Source organism: Anguilla anguilla, chromosome 5, assembly GCF_013347855.1.
Source record: "Anguilla anguilla isolate fAngAng1 chromosome 5, fAngAng1.pri, whole genome shotgun sequence".
NCBI lineage: Eukaryota > Metazoa > Chordata > Actinopteri > Anguilliformes > Anguillidae > Anguilla > Anguilla anguilla.
Window position 1 is genome coordinate 17,770,241 of NC_049205.1, and position 15,807 is coordinate 17,786,047.

Consider the following 15,807-nt stretch of genomic DNA (forward strand, 5'->3'; position numbering starts at 1 on the left):
AGCTAAGCAGTTGTCCAATCAGGATTCATTGCGTCTCACAACCAAGAAGCTATGCCCCCTTTTACGCTTCGTTGCTTTTGGAACAAAAAATTGTAAATGGTTTACATTTGGAATTAAGTTACACACACACTCTCTCTCTCTCTCTCTCACACACACACACACACACACACACACACATATACAATGAGCTTCATAATGGTTAGGACAAAAACAGAATTTTTACTTGATTTGGCCCTGTACTCCACAGGCTCGTTGTGATGACGAAGGTCACATTCTTAATGACATTCCAAACAGTGGATTTTCTAAAAGTCTAAAATTTGGCCTATGTTTCTGACTGTTCTTTCTTGTTTCTTTGCCTCATAATGGCTTCCTTGACTTCATTGGCACAACTGTGGTACTCATGCTGACAAACACCAGACTCCAAAGAAAATTAAAAGGCTAGAAGCAAAACTAGATACTGAAAGCAATTGATACTGAAGTCTTATACTTGCACTAAGAAAGCAATTGAACATACCTGACTAATCAGAAACACCTGTGATGCAATTTGACAAACATTATGATGGTCTGAAATGGGGAACTATTTATAAAAAGTGCTGTAACATCTGTATGGTCAAACAAAAATGTAAAAAAATACAGTGAATTTTTTGAATACAAATTTAAAATTGTGAAGTACAGAGCCAAATCAAGAAAAAATATGTCTTTGTCCCAAACATTATGAAGCTCACTGGATATATATATATATATATATATATATATATATATTCTGTATATATCATATATATATAATAATTTGCAAGTAGCACTTCAAAAGAAACCCAACAATCAATGACTGTACAGTGCCTGCAGTACTTGCACTCATGGTAAAGCAGCAATGCGGGTAAACCAATATGGTCTTCCTCCAGTTGCAATAGCCCCACTGGTGCTATCTAACAGTGAACAGATGGTGTCCTCGTTTCACCTGTTGGCCTCTCTGCTTTCTACCTGTCTGATGAATGCATTCTCCCAAAATAACCTGCTCGACCCCCACCAGCCCGGCTTCAGGCCTGCCCACTCGACAGAGACTGCACTCCTCTCTGTCAGCCTCTCATTCACCCGCTCGTAACACACACCAACAGCAAAAGGTGCCCCCCAGCTTGTTGAACGCAATTAGGGGTTGGGTCTTGCTCCAGAACACTTTCACATTTTTTACCCAGCGAGCCAGGGCTCAAACTGGCAACTCCACGATTGCCAGATAATTGTTCTAGCTCTGGGGGTAATTTCACACCTGATGAAAACAAAAAATATAAAACTTTAAATTTTTAAACTTTCACCCAAGGGAAGAGCTATCCTCAATACACAAATGTGGGCTGCACTGACGATGTCTTGGCACTGAAACACATTTGTTCTACAAAAAATATTTGTTTGAACTGACTTGTTTTTGAGTTGAGGGATTGATTGTTTTGTTTTGGAACTCTCACAGAGAACTTGCTTCAGTAGCTGGCTTCCTGATTGGAGGAGAACAGGGACTGGGTGGAGCATCCGCCCCCTCCAGCAGAGAGACCCTCTGACCCACCCAGCTATTTATTGCCCTATAATAACCCCGTCCTGGTGTGAATACTGATGGGAAAGGTTGGCCAGTTCTCTCACACACACACACACACACACATACACACAAACAAAAGAACAGCACACACAAACACGGCTCTTGTTGGTTAAAGAATTAGCATCTATGTCTCTACGAACTCCCATCCCACCCCCACCCAGGATGGGACAGCCCCCCTGCCCTGTTGTTACCTCCTCTCCAGCTCTCCCTCCACACCCAGGTGGAGTCAAACAAAGCGGATCTACAGGGAAAGATTCCCAGAACTACGCACTCAATATAAGAGCCAACGGGACGTCCCGAGTTCATTCGGCCGGCTGTCAGGTCACGAGCTGCGATGGCGATGCTTCTGTCCCTGTCCCTCCTGCTGGGGAGCCTGATTGGGACGACGCAGTCGTGTGTGGATCAGGCTTCCGCGCACACGCGCACTGGGATCGTCTGCAGAGTCACCTACCCAGCGGCACTTGTCTGTGAGTACAGCTGTCCGTCTGTCCATCAAACTCTTTCCCTGTCTCCTCTCTCTCTCTCTCTCTCTCTTATTGCATGCAAGTCTCTAAGGGTGAGCATCTCTCCTCTTATTCTGAATCCACATTCAAATATTCAACAGCACATGAGACAGGAACCAGTCTACATCAGGACACCAGTCAATAAATTAAATCTATTCCCATAACGGATTGAGCTGTGATTTGGCTGAGTGGATTGATCTTGTCTTAAACTCAAAATTTGATATTTTAAATCTTGGAGACCACAGCAGCCGTCAGTAGATATTCCAAAACCCTGAAGTTCACATTGAACAAATCTGCTCATCTCTCAGCAGCTGGTGACTTTTGGATCTGTTCTGGCCTTAAATGTAAATTATAGTTTACTCTCACAGTAACAAACTCTTTCGCTGTAATGAACTGTAAATTAAGCCTCATAGAACATTACCTCTCTTTAATGAATTATAGCCTTCACTGTGGATAACTTACTAGAGTAAGCGAGCCTCATTTCCACCATATTTCCCAAAAACAGCAACTATTTCAGTTTAATTATAACTTTCATCTTTTCTCTAACCTCTTACCGTCTCTTAAGTCTGTAATTAAGTTGTAACACAATGTAACTCACTATACCCCTGTAACACTCTGTCAACTACAGTATGACTCTCTCTGTGATCGCTATCGTGCTTTAACAGTTTCTTCACTTGTCTCAGCCACTTAAATTGTGATAGCAGAGGTCTCCCCTTTTGTCTCACTCCCCACTCTCTGTCTTTTTTTCTCTCTCCCCCTCAGCCTCTCTCACCCTCTCTCTCGCCATGGCAACTTTCTGAGCACAGTTCTCTGATTTCACGGATAATCACTGAAAGCATCTAAATCAAACATCCATGAGCCAATTCCACAGTAGCTGTGCTCAGCTGGGCTCCTCACCAAAAGCTAATGGAAGTTTTTTGGCTTTGAACTGTGCATCTAATTGGGGTGTTGAGACAATAAGTTTACAAAACATGAAAGGTACTTTGGTGGTTTTGTAACTGAATCCTACGGTGACAGTTGCTTCCTAATAATTGTATTTTCTTTCTTAATGACCAAGTCTCTCTCTGTTGCCTCAAATTCTCTGCAACTAATCAGTAAATGTGTGTCTATTTTGTATATGTTGTGCAGTTTGATTCCTTAACCATTTCATAACTTTCACATTTATGTTTTGCCTCCAAGTAGTATGCTATAGTCTTCCTGCCTCTGGGAGACTACAATATCCATGTTTAGAGCTGATGTTGCATACAGGCATAAGGACTTTTGCAGATTACAGTCTTGCCTGTATTTTTTAATTTCATGCCAACTTCTGCCCATACTCATTTCCTTTGCCTGATCATTTACCCAAACTGACATTTTAGCTCCATTTCTTAATAAGGCCCTCATGACACAAAAATGCTTGTCCTTGCATCCTTATATGTAATGTTTTACTGTGGTCTACTCTATGAGTGAACATTCATTGATGTGTGAAGCTAAATTTATTCATTGAACCAGGGTATTTTGGTAGAAACATACACTGTATACATATCCTCAGGAACAGAATGGCCCACCCCTGATTTAGATGCTGTGTATAAGACAATTTTTCTTTGCCACCCAAATGTGCAAGTCCATGGTGAATGGCAAAGCTGGGACATATCCTTGCACTGTCTTTCCTGATGTGCCAAACATGCACATCTGCCCCAATGTGTAGCACGCAGTTATGTTAAGCTGATTTGCAGTTATGTTAGAAATATAATGTTATATGGCTGTCTTCTGAAAAGCATCCAGGAGATAACATGAATGGAACATTACAGATGGGGGTGGGTGTTCCTCTGTGGTGAAACAGAGTTTCTGAGCAAAGTATTGTAAGGGTTCCCGCAGTGCAAATTTGATTTGAGGGCATTTTCTACAATGTTTGGCAAGATGATCAGGTCTTGAAAATTCCTTCTCTACTCATATGGAAAACTGGGTCAGTCTTTTCTTCTGTCCCCCTGTTGCTAGAGCTGGTGACGTCATCGTTTGTCCCACTGAGGTATTCATTCTCTCTGCAGTGAATGAAAAAACCGCTGAAGTGATCCAGGCCGTCTTCCAGCACGCCCAATACCCCGATGTTAAGGGCAAGAAATCCCTGCCCGTAATAGGGAGGGCTCAGTACAACCTCAAGAAGTGAGTGTGCCGCTTACCCACAACTCAATCAGCACTTACTCAACATCCATCCGCTTCCCATTCATTTCTACGCTCGTATCCTCAACTCAATCAGCACTTACTCAACATCCATCCACTTTTCATTCATTTCTATGCTTGCACCCTCAACTCAATCAGCACTTACTCAACATCCATCCGCTTCCCATTCATTTCTACGCTTACACCCTCAACTCAATCAGCACTTACTCAACATCCATCCGCTTCCCATTCATTTCTACACTTGTACCCTCAACTCAATCAGTACTTACTCAACATCCATCCGCTTCCCATTCAGTTCTACGCTTGTACCCACAACTCAATCAGCACTTACTCAACATCCATCCACTTCTCATTCATTTCTACCCAGCTCAGCACTCATCATTACTTAGTAAATACACAACATTTGGCCAATACTCACTACTCAGTACTTAATGGCTTGTCGGGTGATCACCCAGTACTCTCACAGCCAACCCAGTAATGATTCTGTTGTACCTACTTGTTTAACTCTCACTGTGGTCATCCACTACATGCTCAAAACTCACATATCTTGCACACTACATGGCTGATGCCTTGATAATTCAAAACTCACCATTTCAGCAGTTAATAAATCAATGTTCATTCATTCATCTCACTTAAGTTGGTCAACCCAGACAGGCTCATGTCACCGTAAGGCTACAGGCCTGGCACATGAGACCACCACTTCCTGCACTTTGATCCCATGGATAAAACCCAATATGTTAACCGTGACTGGGACTGCATATATCTCACTGATTTCTTACCTCTCTCAGTCTACATATCTACAATCTAGCGATTGGGCGGAGCGAAGTTGAGCTGCGGGAAGATGATGTCGTCGGGATCTCCATCGCTAACGTCTCCGCCACCTTCCAGGGAACCCTCAGATATGAATATGGAAACTGGCTGTGAGTCATGTCCTTTTCCATCACACCCCATCTGGAACTAAATCAAGTTAACATACTGTAGTCCACTGCGTGGTAGCCTGCCCGAAACCTGTGAAACGTGCATAGTTTATGATCAGCAGAGGTGGAAAGTCCAGGGATCAGAAAGTTAAAGTCCTGCTTTGTGTGTCTTCCACCCAGTCTTCCAAGTCAGTCTACCTACTGGATGAAGAATTGTACTAATTAGCAAATCCAGGTGATTGGAACAAAATACTGGGGAGGACTTTCTGAACCTGGTTGTTTTCACCTCAGTGTGCTTGTAGTTCATCACTGTTGTTTAAATTGGGATTTATTTATATTTTCTCCCATGATTTTTGACAGAACTTTATGTCATTAGGACAATATCAAAGCAACATAATTTTATGTTATGTGTTAACTGGACTTGTGAATGTGTGTTTTTAAGCATGTGGCAAGCCCTTTGCTGTACATGAATACCCAATAATACACAATAGTGTTAAATGTCTTTATTTGTTCTTTGAGCAAAGAAAGGAAGTAGAGGAAATTGCTGGTGGGGGGAAATGGGAAAACAGGCGTAATATGGCACTGTCAAATTACATCAGTCCTGATGTCATCTCTGTTGGACAGCATCAAGGTGGCGCAATCTGTGGCTTTTGAGATCGAGACCCATATTGATCTGGTCATTAACCCAAGGCTATGTAAGTACCATGCCAGCACAATCATGAGTAAAGTCAAAGGGCAATGTGAAACAACATTTATAAGAGATTTCACTCCACCTCTTTCCAAGAACATCATTACAGAACTTATCTAATGACAGACTTTGTTATTATACATGCCATGTCCCTTGAAGGCTTGTGACCACCTCCCATCTCTCTCTCTCTCTCTCTCTCTCTCTCTCTCCTTTATCTGCTCTTGCTCTCCTTTCTTTCTCTCTATCTCTCTCTCTTGCTCTCTCACCTCTCTCTCCCTCCCTCCCTCTCTCTCTCTCAGATTGCAGTAATGGAAAAGTTGCTGCAGACACCTCAGACTGCTACCTCACCTTCCACAAGCTCACACTCCTACTACAGGGAGACAGAGAGTGAGTGAGCATTGCCACCACCCATCTCTCAGTACAAACCACCATATCTCCAGACCCCAGAGTTCACCAAAATGGGCAAAATACATTACATTGTACTTTGTTACAAATGACAAAAAACCAAGTGTTATCAAAAAAGTGTAATCTAATGTAAAATGAATATAATCAATAAAGTACAGCCCAAATGATGGAGGCCTATGTTGCTTCGAAGATGTTACAGAAGTATAAACCAGATCAAAAAATACAGAATTGAAGAATATATTTTATACCCACCAAATCCACAGATTACAGTCATCCACGTGTGTGCGTATATATGTGTGTGTGTGTGTGTGTGTGTGTGCATGTGCGTTTGCATGTGTTTGTGTGTGTGTGTGTGTGTTCGTGGTGTGGATGTCTTAATTAATGAGGGAGTTTCAAAATTGTATCTGTGTTTGTGCACTGTATGCCTGCTTTCATATGTGAATACGTCTGTTTGTCTTTTTCTCTGTGGTTGCTGCTGGGATACAGCCCGAACTGGCTGAAGAGAGTTTTCACAGACTTTCTCTCATTTACCATCAAAATGGTCGTCAAAAGCCAGGTAAGGACTGCAGCGGGGGGGGGGGGGTGACCAAGAGCCAGTGCTTGCGGTAGAGAGAGGGAATGAACACAAATGGCAGGGATGGGTCATGAAGTCACGCCTGACCACAGATGCTGACCTGGGACTGTTGCTCTACAAGCACAAATATGTGGCTCAACACTGCCCCCTGCTGTCTCATCATAAGAGGAACAATTTTCCGCTTCTGAAGCTGAACAATGGCATAAGTCAGGGATACTCGAATCTGGCTCTCGATGCCAGCAGTACGGCTGGTTTTCTTTTTTATCTGATCATTAATTGATTGACCTCAGGAGCCAGATTTTAGAATCCCAGGCATATGCACAGTCAAAAAGAGATATTCTTTCAGTTCTAAGGTTGCAATATACAGTATATATACAATTTTTGTATGTGCTCTATCTTTTTGGTTTTATTTCAGATCTGTAAAGAAATAAACAATCTGGCAACCATTTTGGCTGACTTCATCCAAGAGACAGCAGGTATGAGGGTGAATTATGGGTTTACTGGCATCTAAAGCTGTATGGAAAATAAAATGTTTGATGTGTATGGTGATTTATGATGACAATGACAATAATTATGATGATGATGATGATGGTGATGATGATGAAGCACTATCAGATCTTAAGGAAGCTTTAGCATGTGAATTTGTGCGTGTAGTGTACACGTAGCATTCATTGTGTATGCATACTTGGCCAATCTATGTGATCGATCCCACAGAGCACTTTTTGAGCGATGGCGACATTGGCATGGACGTGTCTATCACCTCTGCCCCCTTCATTACGTCCAATTACATCGAGTCTTACCACAAGGTACCATCCCCCATCTGTCTGTCTGTCTGTCTGCTACCAGAGTGTGACACTCTTTTCAGTCCTTTTGAGTGTAGTGCAGGCTCAAGCGTAGGCCTATGTTTATATGGTTCCCATCCCATTGTGTATGATTGACGTTAATGATGTTATATACATATTGTACATAATTATACATATAATGCACATTATATTTGTTTGGTTTGGTTGTGATGACCTTCCTTTCCCATGATTCCCAGGGGCTGACCCGCTACAACAATCACACTGCAGTCATCAATGCCTCGGTGTTCAGTCCCGCCCAGCTGACCGAGCATCGCATGCTGTACTTCTGGGTGTCTGATGACATGCTGGGTCCCCTCGTGACTGCCGCGCACCAAGATGGCCGCTTTTTCTGCAACGTCACAGGAAAAGAGCTGGCAGTATGTCTCTTAGAGGGCAGCGTGGAGCAATGGTCAGAGAAGCAGTGGTCAGAGCTGTACTGTGGAGCAGCTGAGTAGCTATGTGGAAGAGCGATAGTTCTGGTCTCAAGACAAAAGAGTCACTGTAAATAATATCTCTTTTAATTTGACTTATTGTTTCAATAACAAATTGTAATCTACTCCTAGTGTGAGCAGATTCCCCAGAAGGCTGTGTACATAATGCAATGAGAACATACAATATTGGCAGTTACAGTCAGAAAACCCATTGAACATGATCTACACATGATTTTTTCCCCACAGTCTATTGATTTTTGATTTACTTAATTTGTCATGACATGTCATGAGTGCCTTTTCTTTTGCATTATTACATTATTGTGATACAGGTTTATGACTGTGATTTCAGGGCCTTTTTGAGACGGATCTATCTACACCTATGCCCACTCTCTTGGACCAGGTATGCTGATTGGCTGGTTAACCTACGTGGGGTTGGTCTGTCTGGCTACACTCCTTCACGCATACTTATAGAGGTTGCAAATTATAAACGTTGTAGTGTAAAGAATCAGAGAGGTATAATTTTGTTTGGAGTTTTGTAGGACTGCAGTACTGAATATATAGGGAACAAATAGAATATTTTTGGGACAGAGGCAGCCAATCACAGAAGCTGCCTATGGCCATGTGATCAACCTGCTGGGCACAGGCACCATGGAAACATGGAAATCCTGACTTGCTCAGCTCCAGTAAATTTGTGTATTCAATGTGAAGGTAACAAATGTTCCTTAACAGCAAACAAAATCAAATAGTTGGCTCCAAATCCTGCTGAAAAGGTGACATACTCTTAATATTTGATGCCACTTCAAAATCAATAGACTGCATTTCAAATCAAATGACAATCAGTTACTTCAACATAAGAAAATGTGATTTTGCATATATGTGTATATCTGTACGCATGACAGAGCATATGTGTGCATGAGAGTATCAGGTTGTTCATGTCTGTGTGTTAATGTGTGTGATTAGGCACGTCTGTGTATAGCTCTGTGTGTGATTAGGCACATCTGCGTACATCTCTGCGTGTGATTAGGTATGTCTGTGTATGTATCTGTGTGTGATTAGGTATGTCTGAGTATCTCTGTGTGTGTCTGAGCATGTCTGTGTGGTATCAGTTGTTGTCCTCAGGCAACTCGGTGCTGAAGGCATGGAGTACGTCCGTGCCCCACCTCTGGACGACCCCCCAGGGCACATTTGTCCGTTCTGTGGCTGCAGTGGAGTGGACCAGTGGTTCCGATGACCTGGACGCCCCCGCTCTCTACTTTGAGGCGGTCAGCTGACCTCATCTTGTGACATGTGACCCCCTCTGGGATATACCAGCAGACTGTCACCCTTTTTGCTCGTCGCAGTATATGACATCACCACAGATTTAATTTAAAAAACCATTTGGTTCAGCACCACAATAGTTATACACACAGAACAGTGCTTGATTCCAAACAACACTTTTTTTCCCACCTCGGACGTATAAACATGGCGGGGGGGGGGGGGGGGGGGTGGGTTAACATTAGAAGCCAAAATTTTACAGGTATTTAACATCTTCACACAATTAGCTATCTTAAGCAGTGCCGTGTCTTAAACACAAATATAAGACTGATAACTGATACCAGTTCATTAACAACTCACTCTCTTCCAGGAAGTGGAGGTGGTTGTCAGAGCAGACTATGCTGAGAAGAAGCTAATCCTGAATGCCACGGCAACACAGTGAGTGTGACGCAGGCCTGACCAATGGCTGCACACAGGGCCGCAATGCAGATTTCCTCATTCGTAACCAGGGACTCATAAACAGCACGTTTGCTGCTAAGCTATATACTAAAATGTTTAGCGTTAATAACCATCTAGCAGTTTTTACTAGTGCCCACAAGGGACAAAACATGCTCTGTGAGAGTAAAATGTACTGTATCAGTGTTTTTTAGGACAAGGCAGTTAACTTTGTATGTATTAAATAAGGAACAAATGAAATAGAAAGATTTGTTGATTTTTTTAAAAGCCTCAGTTCTCCAATGAAAATGCTGAGGTTGTCAACACAGTGGTTATTATGCATTTTTGGAGTTAGCAAGACTGCACGGACTCTGCTTTCTTAAACTAGGCCAATAAACAATACTATTACTAAACAGACGAATGTTTGAAATTCCTTCTGGACTTCCACAAGGTTCTATTTTGGGCCTACTATTCTTCTCTTTGTACATCCTCTTGGCAGAGTCATCAAAAAACTGGTATTAATTTCCACCGTTGTGCCAATGATACTGAAGTGCATATTTCTGTGTTACCCGAGGATAAATGCTCAGTCAGCACCGTAGTCAGATGCGTGGCACATGTAAGGCTATGAATGCCTCAGCATTTTCCCCAGAGGGGAAAGCACAAATTTTGACAATATCCAATATGATAGGACATGTTGCATCTGTTTTGATCTCTGAGCTGATCTGTCTTTGCACTGGTCATTTTCAAATTTTAGAATTGAATGTAAGTTCCTCTTGCTTGCTAAGCTCAAGTTGAAGACCTGGCTGAAAGACCTGTTTAAAATAGTTTTGATATTATTTTTCTGTTGCATCATAACATTACCTCTTTCCTGTTTTGGTCATTGCATTGTTACATTTTTTAAAAAATCAACTGTTTATGTTTTAATTTACATGTTTTTTTCTCTTTGATTGACTGGTCTTATTTGTTTTACAGTTTGCACTTTGGGTTACAACAATTACTTGAATAATGCATTAGAAATAAAATTATTATTAATTATGCACAATGAGGATACTTATCATTTATTATAATTATTGTTGTTGTTGTTGTTGTCAATGGCAACTAAAATTTCTCATATATAATCTTGTGCTATTCTTCACTTAAAGAGCGTATAGATATGTGAGCTTTAACTTGTTTTTAATTTGATTTTTGTAGAGTCTCCATCCTGACGGGTTCTTTCTCCCCAGGGAAACAGCAGGTGCGTGGCAGTGATGTGAAAGCCTGATCTGTGTCTGTGTTTGATTACTTTTGTCTGATGCATATTTGTGCCCTAGCTGTCAGAGGGTCAGGTGGAGTACCTGAAAGAGGCAGTTGAGAAAATTGGCATTCCAAAAGTAATATCCTGTAAGTCTCTCACCAAAACTACACTTAAATGGTGTGTGTGTGTGTGCGTGTGCATGCGTGTGTGTGTGTGTGTGTGTGTGTGTGTGTATGTGTGTTTTTGAGTGTGTGTTAGTGTTTCTATGTGTGTGTGTGCGAGTGTGTGTGTATGTTTGAGTGTGTGCACGTGTGTGTCTGCACATGTTTGTGTGTCTGTGTGTGTGTGTGTCTCTAATCGATCATGTAATCCTCCCACATATAGACATGGAGCCTGGTCTCACCACTGTGATGAACAGACAGGGCCTGGACCTGTTTGAGATCATAAATCCTGAGGTTTTGTTCCACCAGGTAGCGTGAGCTCATCTGAACACACCTGTGTGCACCTGTCAGTATACCTGTCTCACACCTGGAGCCTGATCACAAACTGCAGCAGCAGTGCACTGGCACTGTAGCCTACACTAATGAGTCCCAGGGTTTGGCCCACCTCAGTAAATTAATTTAAATTCAATTTTTGAATTGAAAATGGCCATGATGGTCTATATGAGAAACTTACAATGACTTACAATTGAATCCCAACCCAGGTGGGTTCTTATATTCTCTGACCCTACAACCCACGTAATGACCAAAAATTGTTTTCTGTGACCTACCCCATGATAGAATCTAGCATTTACCATATGGACAGATATGGAATCATGTCAACCAAACTGCAAGCACACTGTGACCATTGGTGTTAATGTTTGTGGAAAGTGAATACACATTAGTACCCAGGTTATGTTTGTTTTGTGAGTCTCATGACCCAGTCCTACACAACAGGACATAAAATCTGTACTGTAATACCACTGTTATTGGTGCTTCACCAGTTTGAGGGAGACAGCGTGGCCTATCAGACTGTAACACTGTTCCAGACTTTGAGCCCTACAATACAGCCCATTTGTATTCTTTCATCATCTTCCCCCTTTCCCTCTCATTTATGTTTCGATGTCTCTGATCTCTGCTTTTGTTCCCCACTTGTCTTTTTCTCTCTCTGTCTCTTGCTGAAACTCTAATTCAGATATGCTTTAGTGGGCAACTGAACAAGGGTATAAACAGGGCATATGATTAGATATGGTGTGACATATTTAATAACACTACTCCTGCTACTACTACTACTATCAATAGTAATAATAATTATATATCTTTCTCTCCCTCTCTTTCAGGGGTATGTGATTGTTCAGCTGGACTTTGGATTCCCTCATCACCTGTTGGTAGACTTCCTGAAAAGAACTTTGGAGTGATGACATGTTACATATACACATACAAGTCTGCCGATACAGTGTCTGGCCATGTGGACAGTGTTGATGTGCGCAATGTGTTACACTTTGTTTTTAACTGTTATGTGTACAAATGTAACTATTTGTCAGCTCATTTTAATGTTTTAGTTATGAATTTATTCAATATGTTGTTGTTAATATGCATAGCAGCATAAATTATACTAGCACCAGAACCAGTAAATATCTGAACTTTTTTGTCCTAGTTATTGTGTAATGATGTTACTGACTTGCTAGGAGCCCACAGAAACCTGAGTAGTCTTGTTTGTGTATGGTATTGCGTAATTTATAATAAAAAAGTTTCACGACAAAAAATAAAATTAAATAAATTCATCATAGGGAGTTTTTGAGTGACAAAATCCCCTAAAACCACACTTTCACATTGCGCTTACTGTAAAATGTGAACATCCCCTTTTGCCAATATCTGCTTTTATAAATCCAGCCACTAGAAGGCAGTATATATACAGTACTGTGCAAAACTCTTTGGCCACACAAAGAAAATTATATTTAAAGCTATTTGTCTTGGCAGTAAGTGTTTATTTGCCCAAGCAAATACCATACAATGCTATATGAATGCATGAATGAATTAATATTTATATAGCACTTTTCCGAACGCTCAAAGTGCTTTTCAGTGATGAGTGGGAACTCACCTCACCAACCACCAAGTATAGCACCCACCTGGGTGATGCACGGCTGCCATTTTGCACCAGAACGCTCACCACACATTAGTTAAGGTGGCCAATTAATGGCTAGAAAAGCACAGGCTTGGTTACCAAGCCTCTCCTCAAGGCACCCTGGTCATTTCCTGTATTTATTCAATTCCCCCACCAACACAGCTCATTAAACTTAGTGAGATACGGATTAGATAAACTAGGTGTGCTGGTGTTATAATCTGCCAAACATATGGAATAGGTGGGTGCGTTGAGGAGAGATCTGGAAAGCAAGCCTGTGTTTTTCTACCCATATCAAAAGATATCAATAACTTTTCAGAAAACTCAAGAAATTCTTGTTACTTTTTACCAAGTTAATGTTTATCTGTATTTATTGAAATGTTATATAGTATTATTATTATTTTTATATACGATGACTTGAAGCGAAAATCTGCTGATGAAACACTCACAGTTTTTGATTAGACTGGCCACCTCAAACCCCGAATTCAAAATAATGGAAGCTGTGTGGGAACGGTTAGACACGGAAAAAAACTAAAAGCAGGCAAAGTTGAAATAAGAGTTATGGCAAGGCCCGCAAAAGCTTGAAATAGTTTCACTCAGCTGCAAGATGATCTACTCGAGTAATTTGCTTCAGTTTTGCGTTCTGAAGGAGGCCATGCAAAATACTGACTTACTTTTAAAACGCAAGAAGCTTTTTCTACTTTTCATTGTATTAATGTTGTATAAACACTTTGTGTTTACATCAATGCTATATCGCATTTTCTTTTTTCTCAAATAAATACTTACTGCTCATATAAATGGATTTAATTAGAATTTTTTGGACAGGATGTGTTGAATGTTGTGCCTGTTGAACAGAAAGTTCACTCAGAATAGTTTGCTATTCTTTTCAGCACTCCCATGAGATGTTTCATTCCTTGCTGTGGGAATGTCACCTCTGCTAGGTTGGTGGTGCACTGTAACATGTTAGAATATGTAATTGGCGTACAGTAGCCACTGAAAATGGTCCTCTTAGTCACCATCCCTGAAACGTTCTGCAAACAGATGCTCAGTTCCCTCCTGTTTCTTTTTTTAAACATTCAGATATGGATTTGTTCTTCTCGAATATAACCCATGCCTAGTTGTAACCTTATATAGCTGGCTATGACCACAGCAGGAAGTTGTTTCTTTGCTCATTATTTTCTGCCTGGCTCGTGAAATGAGGTGGGGGGGTCAAAGAGGAAGTTGTTGTATCTGCACAGGTCCAGAGGTTTGGAGTTACTGTTGATATCAGCCATATTACGTGGGGTTACTGGGGCAAGCAGGTATGACAGCAAGAGGCAAAATTGTCATGAAGTACACCTACAACTCAAATCACTATGACCTAATGACCTTAGCAAGGGTGCAGACCTAAAGCTGAAGGCATCTAGCTACTGAATTATATTTAAGATGCCGTTCCAGATCTAACAGGTACCAGTCAACCTCTGGACTTGTTTTCTTTCCTGTTCTTCCTTCTAATTAGTGAGGAGTGAAGGAACAGTCCTTCCTGACCTATCAGCAGGTTAACAGAGACGGGCTTGAGCCCAGAACTAATAAACCTCTGGCATGGACATCTTGAAGAGAGAAATACTTGAGTGTCTTTCAGATCTGACCTTTGCTTCCTTCTAACCCTGCCCATCCATATTCTTTGCCAGAATAATACCAACTCATTCCACAGTCAGTGCCTAAGCAGCAAGGGTCTGAAATGTATGATCACAGCAGCACATAAAATACAAAGAAAAAGGCTATTCAAACTCATTAGAACCTGCTATCTTAAACTGTGAAAGGACCACACAGCCCCGATTCAGTATTTTACATTGTAAACTCAAAAACACACCCAGGGATATGCCAGCATCTTGTTATATTACTCCACGCCCATGTTGTGCAGTAGAACAAGCATTGTTCTCATACATTACATTACATTACATTACAGGCATTTGGCAGACGCTCTTATCCAGAGCGACGTACAACAAAGTATATACCCATAACCAGGAACAAGTATGACGAAACCCCTAGAGAGAAGTACCGGTCCAAGTGCAGGGAACAACCGCATTGTTCAACTTGGACCCTGAAGGTTAAACTGATTAACACTAACACAACGAGAACGGCAACAACGCAGTCTATGGAAAAAATACAAGCAGTAGTTAGGACAGTTAATGCACCTAAGTCACCTACGAAACAGCTGCCTAGTTACAACTCTAAGCTTACAGTCATTTACAGGGGGGTAGGGAGGGATGGGGACAGGTGCAGCCTGAAAAGGTGAGTCTTCAGTCGTCGTTTGAACTGGGTCAGTGTCTCAGCTGTTCTGACCTCCACGGGGAGGTAATTCCACCATCGTGGGGCCAGAACAGACAGGAGACGTGTTCTGGAAGTGCAGGTGCGAAGAGGGGGAGGTGCTAGGCGTCCTGAGGTAGCAGAACGGAGGGATCTGGCTGGCATGTAGGGTTTGAATATCTTGTGGAGGTATGCTGGGGCTGATCCCTTGACTGCCTGGTATGCTAGTACCAATGTTTTAAATTTGATGCGAGCTATAACAGGCAGCCAGTGGAGGGTAATGAGCAGGGGAGTGACGTTGTCACGGCTGTGACACCCAGCTCTTCTACTAACCCCGTCTCCCTCTCTCCTCCCTAGTGTCTCTCCCTCTGGTGTTCTACCCAGGGGTATAAT

General features: G+C 41.7%; 1 protein-coding gene across 1 annotated transcript; it reads left to right on the plus strand.

Moving 5' to 3' along the window:
• The first annotated feature begins 1,647 nt into the window (after nt 1–1,647).
• Nucleotides 1,648–12,792, plus strand: cetp (cholesteryl ester transfer protein, plasma). The gene is made up of 16 exons (XM_035416973.1): nt 1,648–2,049; nt 4,113–4,227; nt 5,034–5,165; nt 5,787–5,857; nt 6,150–6,237; nt 6,742–6,811; nt 7,245–7,305; nt 7,544–7,635; nt 7,869–8,048; nt 8,452–8,502; nt 9,209–9,364; nt 9,727–9,794; nt 10,983–11,025; nt 11,102–11,171; nt 11,410–11,495; nt 12,344–12,792. The coding sequence occupies exons 1-16, from the start codon at nt 1,917–1,919 to the stop codon at nt 12,419–12,421; spliced, it is 1,494 nt and encodes a 497-aa protein (XP_035272864.1). The 5' UTR covers nt 1,648–1,916; the 3' UTR covers nt 12,422–12,792.
• Nucleotides 12,793–15,807: the final 3,015 nt, after the last annotated feature.